This window comes from Podarcis bocagei (assembly GCF_964188305.1).
Source record: "Podarcis bocagei genome assembly, chromosome: 7".
In the NCBI taxonomy this organism is placed as follows: domain Eukaryota; kingdom Metazoa; phylum Chordata; class Lepidosauria; order Squamata; family Lacertidae; genus Podarcis; species Podarcis bocagei.
In genome coordinates, this window is record NC_138132.1 from 69,606,268 (window position 1) to 69,624,398 (window position 18,131).

An 18,131-nucleotide genomic window follows, 5' to 3' on the forward strand; every position below is an offset into this window, starting at 1 on the left:
GTTGAGACTGATGGATTCATTGGTTTTGTGGAGACTGGTATGCTGGTGAGACTTCAAGCAGGGTTGCTGGTGGAGAGAGCAACCCTGCTTGAAGTCTCAGGTGTTGCCTTCCTAAACTCGCTCTTTCTCTTAAAGGCACTTAACACCCGGGGCACGCTTTTCTTTCCCTGTTAATGGCGGAAGATGCTGGGTAAATTCTGATTAATGCTAGGCATTATTCCAAAAGCCCACCTTGCTGCACAAGGGCTGATCCTCAGGTTCTTACAAACTTGCAATTCTACATACCACACCCTGACCAGCATTGAGCGTTTACTGAAGCTTATGTGGCTAACTTCCCAAGAGAAGAGATTACAGGATGGATTTCCAAGAACCTTAAAATGCCCTCATCACTCGAAGATTCCCCAGCCTCAACAAACTGAAACACAAGCCATGTGACAACCAGCAAACTCTGCAGCAACGGCTGCAAAAAAGTGGGAATATTTACGTGAAAAGGTTAGCTCGGCTAAGGGGACATCACAGTCCATGCAGTCGTCGATAAAGCAAATGCAGATGCTGTCTGCTTTAATTTCTACTCCAGAGATTAAGCGCAGAGCCATGGGGCCCTGGATATCACGGTGGCTGGAATCCAACGGTGCACACTTCAAAGGCTCGGCGTTCTTGAACAACCAACTTGCTGCTTTCTTCAGCTGACCTGAGTGCACAACAAGCAAGCAATCAGACAGACACCTACTAAGCAATGCAAAGCAGGAAGGGCGTCAAAAGAAAACTGTTTCTTTCCCAATAATGGAGGCTTGAGATAAAAATAAAATAAAATCAGAAGCCTTCAAAGTGTCACCAGATTAATATTATCTATCAATCTAATTGGACACACATTTCTTTTACTATCCCACAAGCACACCCAAAGCCAAAGAAACTCCCTCCATGCCTATATACGTAGCCAGAAGGAATAAAATCGTGCTCTGAGCAGCCAAAAACCCTTGCCAAGAAGGGCCATACCTCTTTCCCCACCGCAGCAGCTTTATTGCCATCCTGACTATTTAATTTATTTGGATAGTCTAGGAGGAAGGTTATAGACCTCCGGGTATAGGGCGGTATATAATTTCAATAAATAATAATAAAATGATAAGGATGGTTTATATTGGTAGTCTTCAGCTTATTCCAACCTTTAACACAAAAGTGCACTTTTGTATGGTGGTAGTGCTGCTGCAGCCCTTCTTAGATCAGGCCATGGCCTGGTAGCAGGTCCACCCCTCTAGTTGAAAATCACATCTTCACAAAAATGGGGTAAGGACAATCAATGTTATGGCACTGAGGGGGAGGGGAGGGGGAGAGATGAGGGGGAAAAGTTGTGGACCGACAATATTGTCCACCTGCAAAGGATGGAATGCACTCCTGTTTTGCTGCGGCAAACTATTACAAGGACAATTTTATAACATCTGCAAGTCACACAAAAATAACCCATACCTTGGCATACCAACAGAGCTTTGCGGCAGTCATCTAGGCTAAACCCCAGTTCCTGCAGTCGGGCAAGCTGCAACTCTGCAATTAAATAGTAAGTTGCTATTAAGGCCTGAACACATATTCACTTCCTGCTGTTTCCACTCCAAAATATTTTACGGAAGCGGTCAATTGCAAAACACAAGGAACGGTTCTATTTTCAAGAAAAGTAGTATTATCAGTGTAGCATAAACAGTTAACACAATTAGCAAGATTGGGGACAAGTCAACCAGTGTAAGACTAGATATACTTCTGTCATTATGAAGCCACATCACAATTGCCTAGAACTGCTATATAGAACTCTATAGTATAGTGTATTTTAAAATGGGGTTTCAGAGTTTTCAGGGGCTTTTGAATGTTTTATGTAGTTTTTATGTAGTTTTATGTAGTTTTCAATTTCATTGTTCTGCATGGGACAATGACAATAAAGATATCGTATATCGTATATAACAATATATACGCTATCATACTGGCTGAATTCCGATTGTCATCTTTGCTTAAGTTGAGACAGGAACGCGCTTTTTGGCTGCAAGCAGGCAAACAAATCAGGAAGTCTTCCATTCCTGTGTCAGCTGAACAGGGAATCTGTGATTATTAAGCAGGATATTATTCCCAAGCTGTTAACCATGGTATCCTGGTTTAGATGACAACAGTAATAGAAGACTTCCTGGTATGTTTGCTCACTCAAATGCAAGAGATATGAGAGTATATGACACTGGATGTCGTATCTGTAACAAGCATTGAAAAATGTAATTAATAAAGGATTTTTTGCGGGGAGGCAGATAAGCAAGCAATACGATTGTGATCACATTCAGACAATCTCCTTTTTATTGTATCATTTATTATTTTCATTTGTGTCTTAATCAAACTACCCATGTATGTCATGCTAAATCTTATGCATGATCTCAGCAATGGATGACTTAAGGCGAAAGTAACACAAGTTTAACTTAAAAAATGCATTCATACCAAGAACGGGATCCAAAGTGTGCTTGTATGTTTCTATGGTTTCTGACACCAGTCCTGGGATCTCATTTACCCAAGAGGAAGCAGCAGGAGAAGGAGAAGCTGTGGCCCTGGCATCTGAAGCAGCAGCTGGGTCCGGCACAGCGTTGCTGGTCTGACCAGGAATGGATTTTGCAATGGCCAGAAACAGCTGGACATCGTTGTAAGACAGCCTGATATCCAATGCTTGTAACTGAATCTAAATAAAAATTAGGAACAGCAGTGAAGAGAAATTAGCAAGTGGGAATGTCTACAGAATATAGAAGTGGACTAAAAATAAAAAAACAAAATTACTTGACCCTGTTAATTAAACCATTAAAAAACCCTAAAACCCATATGTTTCTCTTTTAAAACAACCTGGTTTAAAATTAAATCAGAATCTAAAACACAAAGACAGGTGTTAAATGTTACAAATCTCTCAGAACTCGAGCCATGAACTTTCTATCAGATGATGGAGTTTAAAGCAGCAATGGGGACTCCAGATGTAACACTCCAGATGTTGTTGGGCTGCAACTCCAGAAGCCCCATTCAACATGACGAATGGTCAGGGGTGAAATGAGCAACCTCTAAGAGGCCACAGGATCCCCATCCCAGTGTTGAAATAATCCATTTATACCAAGGAAGAAAATGGGGAAAATATCTGCCCTGTGAAGTGAAGTAAATTGGAAAAAAAGGCACATATAAATTTTGGATTAGGATCTGTTCACTGGTGTCTGAATCCAACCCCTTGTTCCAAGAAGTACAATATCCCCCCCCCCCCGGTGTCCTAGGACACATGTTTGTTCCAAAAAGGCACATCTGTACAAGCAGCTATATAGCTTGTTATTTTTGTTTAAAGAAAGGTTTCATAGAATTGTAGAGTTGGAGGGGACTGCAGGTGTCATCTAGTCCAACTGGCTGCGATTCAGGAATCGCAGCTGAAGAATCCCTTACAGATGGCCATCCAACCTCTCTTTAAAAATCTCCAAGGAAGGAAAGCCCACCAGCTTCCAAGGCAGCCCGTTCCACTGTCAAGCTGTTCTTGCTGTCAGAAAGTCTTTCTAATGTTTAGCCGAAATCTCCTTCCTTGCTATTTGAATCCACTGGCTTGGGTCCTACCCTCTGGAGCAGCAGAAAACAAGCTTGCTCCATCTTCCAAGTGACAGCCCTTCAGATATTTGAAGATGGCTTTCATATCACTTCTCAGAATTCCCTTCTCCAGGCTAAACTTAACACAACCAACACCCAACTCACTCAATCGTTTTACACGTTATCATGACACTTTCAAGGAAAGCAACTGCGACAGCCTTTGCAAGGTAGCTTGCATGTATATTTGAGAACGCCGAACACAATCATTTAGAGAAGCCTGCCCCATCCAGATGTTTGGGGAGGCAACTTCCATCAACCCCAGCCACCACAGGCTGATTTAGAGCATTACCTCTAAAACAGGTGGGAAGTCTTCACTGTTGAAGGCATCCAACAATCCTGAGCCGCTTGGATACGAAGAGTTCCCCACAAGTTCAACTTGAATTAGTACAGGGTCGATGATCGAGAGGGCTGTTTCCTGCTCGTTTCCCAGTCGGCATGAAAAAACCTAGGTGACACGGAACAGAGATCAAGCACTATGTTTGTGGTCTTCTGCCAACACAATTTTCTCCCTCCCCACACCTTGTGATGCCCAAAATATGCTGGCGGGGGGGGGGGGGAGAGACAGGGCAAGGCAGTGGACCTTCAAAGTCTGGTCCAAGTTATAGTGAGATACAGCTTTCATGCATGTGCAGGATTCTACCCTATTAGATTATTTAAAGCTCTTATGATACACTTTAGGAGACAGCTTCATTCTTTTTCTTGCCTGTTGTAGAAATTTTGATGTGCTGCCCTAGATGCTGTCTGATTTTTAATTGTGCTTTTATCGCTTCTTTAATTTGTTGTCTTTCATAGCATTACAATTCACACTCCATAGGGTTTAAGTTGCAGTGCAATAAAATACGATATAAGAAGTGCAAGCAGCAACAAAATACAATTCAAGATCTATATGGATATTTAATGCGGACATGCTGCGGATCACCTGACCATAATTTGGGAACCCCTGCGGACCAGAGTTTGGGAACCCCTGCATTAGGATGACAGGAAACCTTCCTCCACCCCAAAAAAGAACATCATCGCCTGCTAGAATTGCATCAGGCAGCAGGAGAGAGGCACTCTTACCTCAATGCCAGACAAGCTGCCCGAGAAAGGGCGATCCACTAGTTTGGGTTTGTATGTGAGAACCGTGGTCCCCTTCAGAATAATTGCATTGGTATCCACACAGGACATGTCTTCGACCACCACAAATTCAGTATCTGAAGGGAAACGTGACAAGCATTTCTACTGTTGGTTAATGGGTTTTGGATACTGTCAACATTCTCTCTCCAGCTTAGTGTGGAAAGTCAGATGTCACAAAATGAGAAATTTAAGGTAAATAACAGCTTTTTAAAATTTCTGATGCATGGGACTCTCCATCAAGCATCACAGAAAGGTAGCTAATTCTCAGCAATGGCCAAATAACACACTTGGCTCATCATTTCTGTTTATCTTTGCAGCCACATTTAACAGTTCACAGAATGCTGGGTGTTGACACAGAACTCCGAGAGCTACTGTCCCTAACCATAGTGGCAAACTCTAGAATGGGGTGTGGTGTGGGCAGATAAGTGGGAGAAAATCAGGGTTAACACAGACTGGCTGTTCCCTCCTCACCCTGCCAAGCAGGTCTATCCAGGCTGAACCCGAGTCATCCCTACTGTAATGGTTCAGGCCTGAAACTGCAGGTGTTCAACCTGCAAACTGAGTTCTGTGTTCATGACGGCAACAGGAACATCGGAAACTGCACCTGATACTGAGACAGTATAATCTAGCTCAGCCTTGTCCACACTGACTGGCAGTGGTCCTCTGGGTTTTCAGGCAGGAAACTCTCCCAACTCCACCTGGAAATGCCAGAGATTGGGGCCTTCTATGTGTAAGGCAGATGCTCTATCCCTGGGCTTCATCTCTCCCACTCTCACCCCCCACTGTATGATAGAATGATGCACGAATAATGTGGATAGAAGCATGGGTTGCCGCCATGGCAAAGCTTTGACCTCTGACTTCCCCCAGCCCTTCCCTTCCCAGCCTCCCGAGTTCTTGCCTTACCTGTCACATTTACCTTGACCTCCAACTGCTTTTCGGCGGAGACCTGAAGGGAAGAACGCTTTGTAACTATCCCACACTTCACTGCTTTGGGAACAACAGCGGCTTCACTGCTGTAATTGCGCTGTCGGGAAGTAGTGGCGCTGGACTCCTTTTTGGTGTCGCTGGGCGTCTGCAGGAAGTCGTGGACAAGCACTAGCCAATCGAAGATGAGAAACACGCGGAGGTTGTTCAGAACAACTGTGAAGCAGGAGGAATCCTTGGTAGATCTAGCAGGGAGAGATGTGAGCAATGAGTATGTTTATGCACCTTCTATCAACCCCAACTGCCCACTTTTGAGCATCCATCATTTTGAAATTATTTTGGGGGAGTATTAAGCAAGCAAAGCTGATTACACGACGGTTGAGATCCATCTTTTGTTCTAGTATCGATGCTGTGACATCGCTGGTTCAAAAGGATATACCGTATGTACTTGAATATAAGCTGACCCTCGGCTTATACTTGAGTGAGGCGGGCGGCAGCGGAGGGATGAGCCCTTTCTCACCACTTGTTCCTCCACTGCCGCCCGCCTCTCACAAGGGCAGCCACAGGAGCCATGGCTGGGAGAGGCGCTGCGCTGTGCCTCTCCCAACCGGGCGCCTATGCCTGCTCTTGCTAGTGGGGGGGGGGGCAGAGGGACGAGCGGCGAAAAAGGAGCCCTTTCGGGCTGCTCCTTCCTCTTCCCCCACCTTTGCCGCTGTCAGGGGCAGCGGAGGAGGAATGAGCAGCCCAAAAGGAGCCCTTTTGGGCTGCTCCTTCCTCTTCTGCCTTTGCCCATGGTGGCGGTGAAGGAGCGAGCAGCCCGAAAGCAGCCCTTTCGGGCTGCTTGTTCTTCTCCTCCTCCGTTGCCGCCACCACCAGGTTTGTGGTGTGGTGAACCGGCTTATACGCGAGTCAATAAGTTTTCCCGATCTTTAGTCCTAGAATTAGGTGCCTCGGCTTATATTCGGGACGGCTTATACTCGAGTATATACGGTACTTGAAACAGCTCAGCAGCTTGGCATCGGTTCTTTAGCTGCCAGCTGTGCTCCGTTATCCAGTCACACTAGTTTCATTTCAAGCCCCCTTGTTGGCTCCCCAAAGGCACCTGATTGGCCACCTTCAGAACAAGATGCTGGACTGTGATGGGCTTTTGGACTGATTCAGCAGGGGTCTTCTTATGTTCTTAATTATAAATGTTAATGGACCAAGTGATGCTGTAGAGACCATGAAATCTTGCCTGAAAAGGTGGCCTTGACACAGAGGCTCAAGTCCTCGGTGACCCTTAGCCTGCAGGATGAAAACCAAGCTGAAGGCCACCTGTTCCACATGGGCCAGTCCTGGGCTGTCTGTGATCTCGGGCTCCTCCTACCTGTAATGAAGCTCAATCTGTATTGCTCCTTGAGTACTGCTGTTCTTCGATGACTGGAAGATACAGTTGAACACGTTTGGCATTCCCGAAGCCATCCTCTGCCCTGTGTACCGCGTGTCAAATGCCATCATGGAATGTGAAACCAAGTTGATGGATTTGGTTTGGTTTGAGAAACCCTCAAAGAGCAATTTGGACTTCTTAAAGTCAAACCTAAAGGAATTTGAAGCAAGGAAGAGCAAACAAAACAAAGCACCTCACAAAATGCTTTCCAAACAGTTTCCAAATATTCTGCTCATATTTGCATATTGTAGCATACGCTTCCTCCACTTCCCCCGGAAGAAGTGGGTTGTATCCAACGGAGTTTTACTCACGAGCAGACCCAATGAAATTAATGAACCAAAATGAGTGATCGCTGTTCATTTCAATGGGTCTAGCATTGGAGGCAACCCATTGTGGCTGGCGGGAAAATTAAGTATAAGGAGATGGAGAGCTGGAACTTGGTCAGCATGGAAAACAACAAGCTAGACGGGTCAACAGTTTGAGTTGGTGTGAGGAAACTTCCTGCGCTATTATTACCTAGCTAAGTGTAGGAGGGTAAGGAGAAAGGTTGTAACTTGATGGTAGGGTGGCTGCTTTGAATGCAGAAGGTCCCTGGCAACTCCAGATCTAAGACACACAGAGCTGTTGATTCCCTACTGTAAGCAGAGATCACCCTGACACCAGATTTTCTGAGCCAGCCTCAATCTGGCTAACGAAAGAAAATGAAAACAAGGGCAAGTGAGGAATTATGGCTCCGCCTTAAGTTTTGCTGTAGCCAAATAGGATGGGCAGAGCCTTGTAACGGCACTAGAATGCATCAGCCACAATGCATGCTGCAGGGTTAAGAGCTGTGAAGGACTGATACACAGGAATGGACACTATCGCAAATTGTTACTTTCCCTTCCAAATTGTACAGTGGTACCTCGGGTTACATACACTTCAGTTTACATACGCTTCAGGTTACAGACTCTGCTAACCCAGAAATAGTACCTAGGGTTAAGAACTTTGCTTCAGGATGAAAACAGAAATCGTGCAGCGGCGGCACAATAGCAGCAGGAGGCCCCATTAGCTAAAGTGGTGCTTCAGGTTAAGAACAGTTTCAGGTTAAGAACGGACCTCCGGAACAAATTAAGTACGTAACCAGAGGTACCACTGTACTTGCCCTGCTTTACAATCTTGCTGGTTTAGGAGGAATTTCCTTCTGGCGTCATTCAGCGTGCTGAGGACACTGTCCGTCCTCTCTTCGTAAGGGTGGGGAACCTCCAAGCCCATAGACTAAACATGGCTCTCCAGGACTCCTCCCCATTTGGCCCATAAAGCCATTACCACCTGCCCTGCACCTGACAGTATACATGAACTCAGGTGTGGGGTGGCTGTTCCTTTGATCGAGCAAGGCACACACCCACCAGCCTAAAGTGCGGGGGGGGGGGCAGGCGAGGGGACGTTTGAAAGCAGGCTCCTACCAACCCATCAGCTGATGCGCAGTAGGAATGCCCCTTGCTCAAGGTTTACGAAAGTGCCCCCGCCCAGCATTTCTCTTTCCAATCTCTGCAAAAAAGTTTTCCCACCCCTCACCCGCAGGAAGCGACATTGTCCCCTACTTTCATCATTTGAACCCTCCCTCTTGTCCTTTATCATTCATCTCTTGCATGGAGAAAAATGGAAAAATAAAAAGCAACCAGGTTAGAAAAAATCAAACGCAGTAAAGAAGATTTTTTTTCTCTCTCCAAAGGGTGGGGAAACGTACCTGGCTAATGAGCCTTCCTTCCCCTGAGGATTAGTGAGTTCCAGACTTACATTGACCATGTCAATTAGGAAAGAAACACAAGTGTACACTTCACCACTCAATACAGTCTAAAAAGGAGAAATAAAGAAATATGGTTGCAGAGAATGATTCCAGTTTCCTATCCACGTGTTGCACTGCACACAACATTTTCTGAATGACTCCCAAGTTGAAGGATCACAAACTTTGCTTACGGCAGCCCCACTTGTGTTCCACCTCATCACCACACCTCTCAGTCCTCTGGAATTCTCCACACCTACACACTCAGTAACAAGTGTTTCAATGTGACTCCTATGCCTTGATAGAGCCTCAACTTTCAGAATCTTCCTCTCTCTTCAACCAAGATTTTCATCTGACCCAGGCTTTATTAGTCAAGAGCCTTCTAACGGCCAGTTGTGGGCAGGGCCAGAGGAAAAAGCAGGTGAAACGATAAGTGTAAACGTGATTTTTACCTTAGGTTAGTTTTTACGCTTATTCATATGTCCCTCTCCATCCTCTGTCCAAGGAAGCAAGAGGCACTGCCAGATTCCATAGACATATTCCAGCCAGGCAAAAGCATTCAAGGAGGTTGTGGAGCAGAGCCAGTGAAGGGGTGTGGCTGAGAGGGCCACATTTGGCCCAGAGAGCCTGAGGTTCCCCACCCCTGGCCTATATTATATCTTAACACAATGCAAATATTTCAGGACAGATTTTCAACTGCAAAAGTGCACTCCTCTCACATGTATTCTTGGGTCCTGTAAGTCATAAGGCCGCATGAATTCTTCTATCGGCTCCCCAAGATTCTTTTCCAAGAGTCCACGAATTAGTTTATATTTACTCAGATCCAGGGAACAATGCACCGACGACAAGATGCCATGAACAGATATATCAGGCACCGCGTGGCTTATCTCCCTACAAAAGAAAAACGCACATGAGTCATCACAATGTCTCGGCATCGTGAAGCTGTTCTCCAACACCAACTTAATGAAAACGGTTGAGAAGCGTTCTTAAAAACTTCACAAGTATATATGAAAAACTGACACATTGCCACATAAAGCTGAAATCTTCCAAACGCAAGTGAACTTAACTCAGGAGGGGAGGCACCCCAGTGAATGTGGAATCATGGAGTCACATAACTCACTTGTCCAAGTTTCTTTCTACTTGCAACTTCAGCCTGAAGGGTTCAGTCAAGAGGCTCCCCCTTGTCTGCCTGACAATGAAGGATGGGAAGACCAGATCGGCACTCGCATCTTCCGTAGCTTTCGAACATTCTCTTGAGTACCTTTCAGCAGCAAAAATATCCATGTCCTGCAGGTCAACCACAATGCAGTCCAGCAGGCACATTTGTTCCTCTGCAAGAGATCAACCCAAAATATTTTACTTTCCCCTGCCCAGCTCTGCAAAAAGTGCTCTTTGCTGCAGAGCATCGTTCTACATCATAAGGGCCGGTTCAAAGCCATCTCCAAGTGGAGGATGCTTACCATTTGGAGCTAACCGTCTTCGGTTACACACTTAAGCACCATGGTGGGAGGGTTTGCTATTAAAAATACAGCTCCACAAAAACACCTTTCAAAATCTACATTGAGCAGGGTACATACCCAGACCCAGGGCCTTGCAGAGCCAGGCAGAGGCCCGGGCCAGGGAGATAATGTGCCCCCCTTTTTTTTACCCTGGGGATAACTGGGTTAAAATGTATTATACAATTTTTAATAGTTCGATAATGTATTTAAAAATCTATTTTTAAGTAGACAAATTTGACTATTAATTATAATTAAATTATAAATAAAACTTCTCCGTCGATTGTGAATATGCTGACCGAAGCCCCCTTTGGAATTGGAGGCCCGGGCCAAGTGGCCTATATGCCCCCCCCCCCTGTCTGGGCCTGCCAGACCACCCTGACTGTTGCATAACTTACCACATCAGTGGTAGCCAATCTGAACACAAAATGAACAGGAGAAGAAGATCAATGAGTCTGTTGGTCCAGCTCTCTCCAACTTACCAGGACTGTCCGGGACTGGCAAAGTGGTCATCTTTGGTGGCTTAGCCAAAGCACTTGCTCCTGGGTCACTTTTTAGCCGACTCAGATTTGGTCCAGAAGAGGACAGTTTCATGAACAACCCTTCAGAGGAACATGATGCCGTCTTGGACTCATCAGTGCTTGCTGTTTTCTTCATGCTGTGTTTTGGGGTTCCCAGTGGGGAAGAAAACTGAACGGAATCCTGCTAAAAATGGGGGCGGTCCAAAGTTAGGGAAATTCACTGAGAGAAGCAATGGGCCACAAGTTTTTTTTTTTTAAAAAAAAAATACATCCATAAAAGGAAATGTCCTTGTTGTTTATTTCTATAACTACTAGTTGGGCCTGAACAGATAACCTGGTGCTCTTCAGGTGTTTTGGACCAGTGATAGCTGATGTCCATTGGAGAGAACTGGACCGACAGTCTCATTGATGCTCTCCCTCGAGGGGGGACAGCTAACAGTAGGTGAAGGCAGAGACGATGACGGGCCAAGTTATCTAAGTCTACTATTCTACCTATCCTCCTCCCTGTCGAGTTCCACAAGGGCAAAAGTGAGAGCAAGAAGGAGGAAGCTGGCAGGCATTGAACTAGATGCAAAGTAAGAAGGGCTGGCAGGTGGGAGCAAGCTGAGGTTGGTGGGGCAGTGCCCCATTTGTCATAAAGAACCAGCCTCCACTGTTTGGGGCTACAACTCCCTACATCCCCAGCCAGCACAGCTGTACTAGCAAGTTCTGGTGGCAGTTTTAGTCAGAAAGGAACCGGGCCAGCAAGAGCTGAGCTATGTCATGACAAACGAAATATTCCATATACAAGGAGCAATTCTCACTCCATCGATGCAGACCCTTACTGGAAGTGCATTTTCTTCCTGAAAAGCAGCTGCAGCTGAAGATACCCTCTGCCCACTCCACAAACACTTCCTATCAGTTGTCACCCTATGACACCCGTCTCTGCTGTATGCTGCCCAGAAGCAAGGATGGCTGCACAACTCCTCCTGACTCTAGGCAAAATGGGTGATGGGGGACACAGATGGAAATGTATTATGCCTGTGAACATTGAATTACACCACAAGCTGGCACCCATTTTCCACTGACACCTGCAAATAAGGTGAGGCACTTCTGAAGAGCACTTTGAAAAGGCACAGCAAAAGAACACCGCAAGCTAAAACCAACCCTTATGGAATTCTGCAGCTAATTACTGCAGCAGTAATTGTGTCAATTATTACAGCAGCAGTGGTAGTATTTTCAGAAATATGGACACCGTGTTTTGAATGAAATGTGCATGGTAGCTGAATTCCACATGGGTTCTTAGCACAAACACCCAGCACCCTCTCTGCAAGGAAGGATGCTTGGAGATACCTCACATAGAATACGATCCTTGTAGACTCCGCCTTGCAAAATTGAGTCCTCGTGGGGAAAGGAAAAGGGGACAGAAATATTTCAAAACAAATGCATTTTTACTGTCTCCTGAGCTTGACTGCAATGTACAGAACAGTGAAGGCAAGTACATTAGTCTTACCTTATCTTTTAGTGAAAAGGTACCAGGGGTACCTGCAAAAAGGAACCGGTTCTTGACTTTCAGTTTCCCAAGATTGGCTACAATAAGATGGTTGGATCTGGAGCTTTCAGGAATGAGGAGGACAGGAGCGCCAGCTTCGATGTCCAGAAGAACTCTGGTGGCTCGCTGGGCCTGATCTCGTACCTTAGGGAAGAGAGAGGTTGTCTCAAAAGATGCCCTGTTAATATCATGGGTATGCTATGCCTCTCCCACAAAAAGTACAGAAGAGTGATTTTACAAAAAATCAAGTGATGATTTTTCGCTACTACCGCAATGCTGAAAACCTGCTACTGGTTTCAGTTAATCTCACCCAAAATTCTCATGGCCAAAATGCCAGACCTTCCAAGTCTGCCTGAATTCTACACCTTGGGGAATATCACTATTAAAATACTAAAAAAAATTACACAAAATGTAGTTTGACACGAAGTTCCCCACAAGTTTCTAAACACAGGAAGCTGCCTTAGATCAGCTCAGACCATTGGTCCATTTACTCTGCATTGTCTATGCCAGTGGTTCCCAATTAGCTAAGTACCACAGATCCCGTTTTTCAAAAGCCAAGGCATAGACCCCTTACTTCTGAAATACTCTGGCCCCATCTGAGCTGAAGCGGAATCTCTCCAAAACTGGGGTGATTTGGGGATTTGGATTTTTAAATTTATTTATTTTTAATGGATACTATGTGTTTGCAAATATACACACACACACACACACACACACACACACGTTTAGGGAAGCTTTTAATGTTTGATGTATTACAGTATTTTAATATTTTTTTGGAAGCCGCTCAGAGCGGCTGGGGAAGCCCAGCCAGATGGGCGGGGTATAAATAATATATTATTATTATTATTATTATTATTATTATTATTATTATTATTATTATTACGCACACATCCCCCCCCCAAGGAAAATGCAATGGCAGAAAGAGGGAGAGCTCATTGTTTATAGGTCTAGCTCTCAAAATCAGTGTGTTTGTTTGGGGAACAGATGACAAAGTAATGCGTCGGCTCGCTATGTATTGCTGTAGGCTGTCCTGATTTCTAGTTCTGCTTGCATGGAAAATGTTGTGGACGTTCAAACTCAATCTTCTGAAATTCCACAAGCTACTTTCGTAGGGGCACCATTATGATGTATGCCATTATGATAAAAGAACTGTGCCTTCTAATCCTTGGCTGCCCAGGGCAGGAAAAACAGAAGGGCTATCGCAAAGAGGACTCTCAGATTGCGGAGAAGCCTCCGGTAACCCTTGGAGGGTCCTCGTGTTTCAGAAGGAAGGCTATAAAGCATACCGTCTGTCCCTGGATTGCTGCTCTCTGCCGCCCCAAGACATCCTGCAGCTGAGTGAAATGCTGAATGAAAGACACCACTTCGGCTTGAAAGCGCTGAGTGTGGACATACTGCACCGATGCCATTTGTAGGCTGACGCGCATATCACAGCCTCTCTGCAGCAAGGGGTCGGGCCGGCCGTACCTGGTGGGAAACGAGACATTCAGTGTGCTCCACGCAAAGGTGCTCAGGTGTACCGTGGTCACCTGGCTACACCAGATGACATCTTCGTAACCAGCTGCCATTATGTTTTATTGGCTGAATACTTTTCTCTTCTTCCTCATTATGAGGGGAGTCGAACAGACCAACGTATCTTGGCTCACCGTGAAATTTGTTCTCTACCCCTCCCTTCTAGAGCAGGAAACAAGATATTCTGGTGTTACACTGAGCTCAACACCCAGCAGAATTTCAGGGGATGAGTCCCTCCCTGACAGCTGAGAACATGGAAACTTGTTCCTACTGTTCTAAACCTCGGGTGCTCAGAAAGCAACGCCAAGTTCCAAAGCTCTCTGAGCAACCCTGAGGCTCAGTACAGCAACAGGAAAGTTCTGCTGTACCCCTGTGCTTCTAATCATAGAATTGTGGGGTTGGAAGCTATGGGATGTAATCCATTGGTACAGTCAAATGCAGCATTCTTCATTTCCCTAGAGTGGGCACAGGCAGGGGGACATCCAATCAGTGTAACTTCCTGTTACACTGGTCTGGAGCATCCTTCCCCTGCATGTGACCTGGGAGATGGGCTTGGCTCTGGCTGACTCCATAAAAGAGCCAAGTCATGCTGCCATTTTCTCAGTCTCAGTCTTGATTCTTGCTGCCTTGTTGCTGCTCTCCTGCAGCCATTTTGTTATATTAATGTAATTTTGCTGTCTGCTGGCTCTCAGCCAGCAGCACATGAGTTCAGTCTCCCTATGAAATGAACTCATACTTTGTTTGTGCAACTACTAAGAAAAGCCTGCCTTTCAGGGATCGAATTGTGAACTGAAATGTGAGCAAACTTTTTGTTACTTTACTGAGAAAGACTCTTGTGTCTTTAAGAGGGATTAAAGGGGACACCAGGAAATAAATTTAACTAAGAGATTCAAACAAATCTGCAAACTAGCTTCCAGCTCTATTGAGGGGAATCTGCTCTGCTACATCACTTACTAGTATGAGTGAAGGACGGATAATACTTATCCAATATATCCTTTCCTATTATCCTCAACATTCCCACAGAAGCGATCCTGAGGATCATCTAGTCCAACCCCCTGCAATGTAGGAATATGCAGCCGTCCCATATGGGGATCGAACTTGCAATCTCAGCATTATCAGCCACATGTTCTATCCAACTGAGCTATGCTAATTCTGAAGGAAGCCTGATCATAAAGCACATTGTAGAAGGCAGGGACTCTCCTTGATGCTATGCTCTTGAAAAGATGTAATTGCCAGCAATGAGTGCATTTGAAGATGTTTAAACATGAGGTGCCCAAAGCAGCTCGCAACGTTTTGGGTTCCAAGTAAAATATAAAAAACTAAACAAAAATGAAACGCACAGACACAACCTGATGTGAACCAAGTAACAGCTAGGGAAACAAGCAAAACTGGCAGGCGCTGAAAATGAAGACGTCAGAGGCAGGCCTGAACAACAAATGTCTTCACCCTTGCGGGAGTTGAAGGGATTTCCCAGGAGAGGGCATTCCCAAGCCTGGGCAAATCCACAGGACCAGATATTAGCAGGATATGCACCAGGTCTCTGCAGAGGACCTCAGGGAGCAGGGTGGCAGAAACTTGCAAATGACAAGGCTAATGTTGGCTTCCAGTGCCATCGCTCCTGAGGAATGAGGTTGGAATGAAGTGATGGAGTGCTCACATGGAAGGATGGACCAGACTACAGGTGAAGAACCGCTCTGAGATCTTTGTCCAGGCTTGGGAATGCTGTCACTCTCAGGGGGAACCTCTATAAACACCACACATAAATCTAATGTATTTTAGTTTGTTTTGGTCTGGTCTGAAACAGGTGTGGTAAGCCTTAGGGCTCTACAACTCCCATCATCCCTGCACACTGGCCGTGCTTCATGGGGCAACAACTGGAGGGCCAAAGGCTCCCCACACCTGGTTTGGAAGCATCAGTGGAATCCTACTGATCATGCTGAAGCAGCCTAGCCAAACAGCAACGTCTCCACCACCTACTTGTAGATCTGAAAGATGAGTGCCTCTTCGCCGCTGGTAGTGAAACGTTCCCTGTACAACTCTCCGTGCGAGGTGAGATCACTGAGGGATAGGCTTCCAAGGCTCCCTTGAAGGGCAAGATCTCCTTCTACAAGAACAGAAGATGGTTCAGACACCAACTGAGTGAGCATTCACTGCCAGCTAATTTAAAGCCAGTAAAAGGGGCCAGGGAGGCGAGCCCAGACATGGGTTATGAGAAATCGAAGGTATAAGTTTCAAGGTGCTCTCTCTGGCTGACAGCAATAATCAAGCTGTAACTCTCAACTCCCTCCTGCTCAGCACCCCACAATAGGGGAAGGGATCAGGATTTTGAGGAAGCCAAAGAAAGAAAAAGAAAAGCCTCTTCTTTGAAAAGATGTATAACAGAAGAGAAGGAGGAGGGCTGGGTTTTCAAAACTAGTAAAGCCCCGATAGGTGAATCTACCATACCAAACTAATAATAGCTGACGTTGTCTTTGCTTTCGTAATGCACTTCTGCAATTATGTACCACATAAACAACCAAAGCAAGACCGAAGGATTTTCTTGCTAATAGAATGCCCAATGTTCACCAGCAGCTCAGAGCAAAATTTATCAGCCAGCAGGTCATTTTTAGCTGTAGTTTACATGCTGCTCTGAAGTGCCTTCTTAGCAAGACTCTCGCTTTGCCACTCCAGGAAGGCCACACACCTTAGTTTCTGCTTGTGCTTAACTAAATGAACTATGGTTTAATATTACATGCAAACTGGGACATATTTGCTCTTTGCCAGATGTCAAAAAGCCATGAATTTGGAGATCTGAGTCTCATCACCAAATTCAGCTGCATGTTCCCTTCCTCCGGTTTTCTGCTTGGCAAACTGGGTATTTAGCAAGTCCAAAAGGGACGTATGTGAGACAAGGGAGCAAGGCCGGGAGTGATTCCCAAGTGTGAACATCATCCCGAAACACAACTCTCATTTCTATAATCAAACCCCCACCCCACAAGAAATGTAGGCAACCCACACTCACCAATCATTTCCACATGAGTGGCCAGTTTAGATACATTCGCTTTAGCAAGTTCATTGGTCGTCTTATTCAGAACTAAGGAGAGGGAATGCACCTAATAAAGCAGAAAGGATGAGACTGGAAACATGCTCAGATATATGACCTTTTCCATCCAAGTGCTACAAGCCTTCCTCCTGAATATTATTCCTCAAGGCACATTTTAAAGGACATCTTTATGAGACAGAGATTCAAGACATCTAGAAGGCAACAGGAGCTAGCAATACACGTAAGAGGCACATCCAGTGGAATTTGCCTTACCATATAGCTGGCTACATACTGGGTCTAAGAGTTACTTTGACAGGAAGGCTAAATTCAAACACTACCCTGGCTATCGATTGTATCAACCACAGTTCAGAATACAAACTATGATTTGGGTGTTTGTTTTTTTTAAAGTCAGGCAAACCATGGATTACAGTTGTTTCTTTGCTTTCAACTTCCGACTGCTTGGCAACCAGAGGAACATAGGAAACGCCTTATAATGACCATTGGTTCATCTATGACCATTGTTTACACTGTCTGGAAGCAGCTCTCCAAGAATTCAGATTGGGGACATTTTCTCACCCCTACCTGGAGATTCTAGAGATTGCTTTCTTTTGCTTGCATAGCAAATGTTCTGCCACAGAGCTATGGCGCTTCCCCAAATATCCAGCTCACAGGTCCAGGTTCAGTGGTCTCCAGAAACAGGGGGACAGCTACAACAATGGCTTGTCAGTATTAAAACACTATGCCAAATCATAAACAAGCCATGGTTTACAAAGCCACATCAAACTAGTTTCTGATTCTGCACTGAGAGCTAATTATAAGCCAGTTTGCAAAATGACACAGCAAAGGATAAATCTCCTTTAACAATGGTTTAGCACAATGTCTGAATCAAGCCAACCTTCATGTCTCCAACTCTCCTTCAGAACTTTTGTCATCTGAACAATCAAAAGTATGTTTTGAAATACATCTGAATGCCTACTCAAAAAACAAATACAGTGGTGCCTCGCAAGACGAAATTAATTCGTTCCGCAAGTTTTTTCTTCTTGAGAGTTTTTCGTCTTGCGAAGCACGGTTTCCCATAGGAATGCAATGAAAATCAATTAATGCGTTCCTATGGAAACCGCTTGCCAGGCTGGCGGTGCGGAGAAGGGCTTTTCTCCCCACCGCAAGCCTTCAGGACAGGTACGGGAACAGAGG

General features: G+C 45.3%; 1 protein-coding gene across 11 annotated transcripts in view; it reads right to left on the reverse strand.

Moving 5' to 3' along the window:
* The window catches only part of VPS13D (vacuolar protein sorting 13 homolog D), a 119,025-nt gene that overhangs the window by 69,651 nt on the left and 31,243 nt on the right, over positions 1-18,131 (reverse strand). For 6 of the 11 annotated variants that reach the window (XM_081201330.1, XM_081201331.1, XM_081201336.1 and 3 more), the window contains 16 exons: positions 16,917-17,007; positions 15,893-16,019; positions 13,690-13,870; positions 12,365-12,547; positions 12,205-12,252; positions 10,834-11,053; positions 9,976-10,186; positions 9,575-9,746; positions 8,820-8,926; positions 7,034-7,243; positions 5,647-5,912; positions 4,687-4,820; positions 3,917-4,072; positions 2,464-2,698; positions 1,465-1,539; positions 485-691 (listed from right to left, as the gene is read on the reverse strand). In XM_081201330.1, the coding sequence (XP_081057456.1) occupies positions 485-691; positions 1,465-1,539; positions 2,464-2,698; positions 3,917-4,072; positions 4,687-4,820; positions 5,647-5,912; positions 7,034-7,243; positions 8,820-8,926; positions 9,575-9,746; positions 9,976-10,186; positions 10,834-11,053; positions 12,205-12,252; positions 12,365-12,547; positions 13,690-13,870; positions 15,893-16,019; positions 16,917-17,007 (2,623 nt within the window). Of the gene's footprint in view, positions 1-484; positions 692-1,464; positions 1,540-2,463; positions 2,699-3,916; positions 4,073-4,686; positions 4,821-5,646; positions 5,913-7,033; positions 7,244-8,819; positions 8,927-9,574; positions 9,747-9,975; positions 10,187-10,833; positions 11,057-12,204; positions 12,253-12,364; positions 12,548-13,689; positions 13,871-15,892; positions 16,020-16,916; positions 17,008-18,131 lie in introns of all 11 variants that reach the window. The other 5 variants (XM_081201333.1, XM_081201332.1, XM_081201327.1 and 2 more) reach the window with 2 other exon arrangements.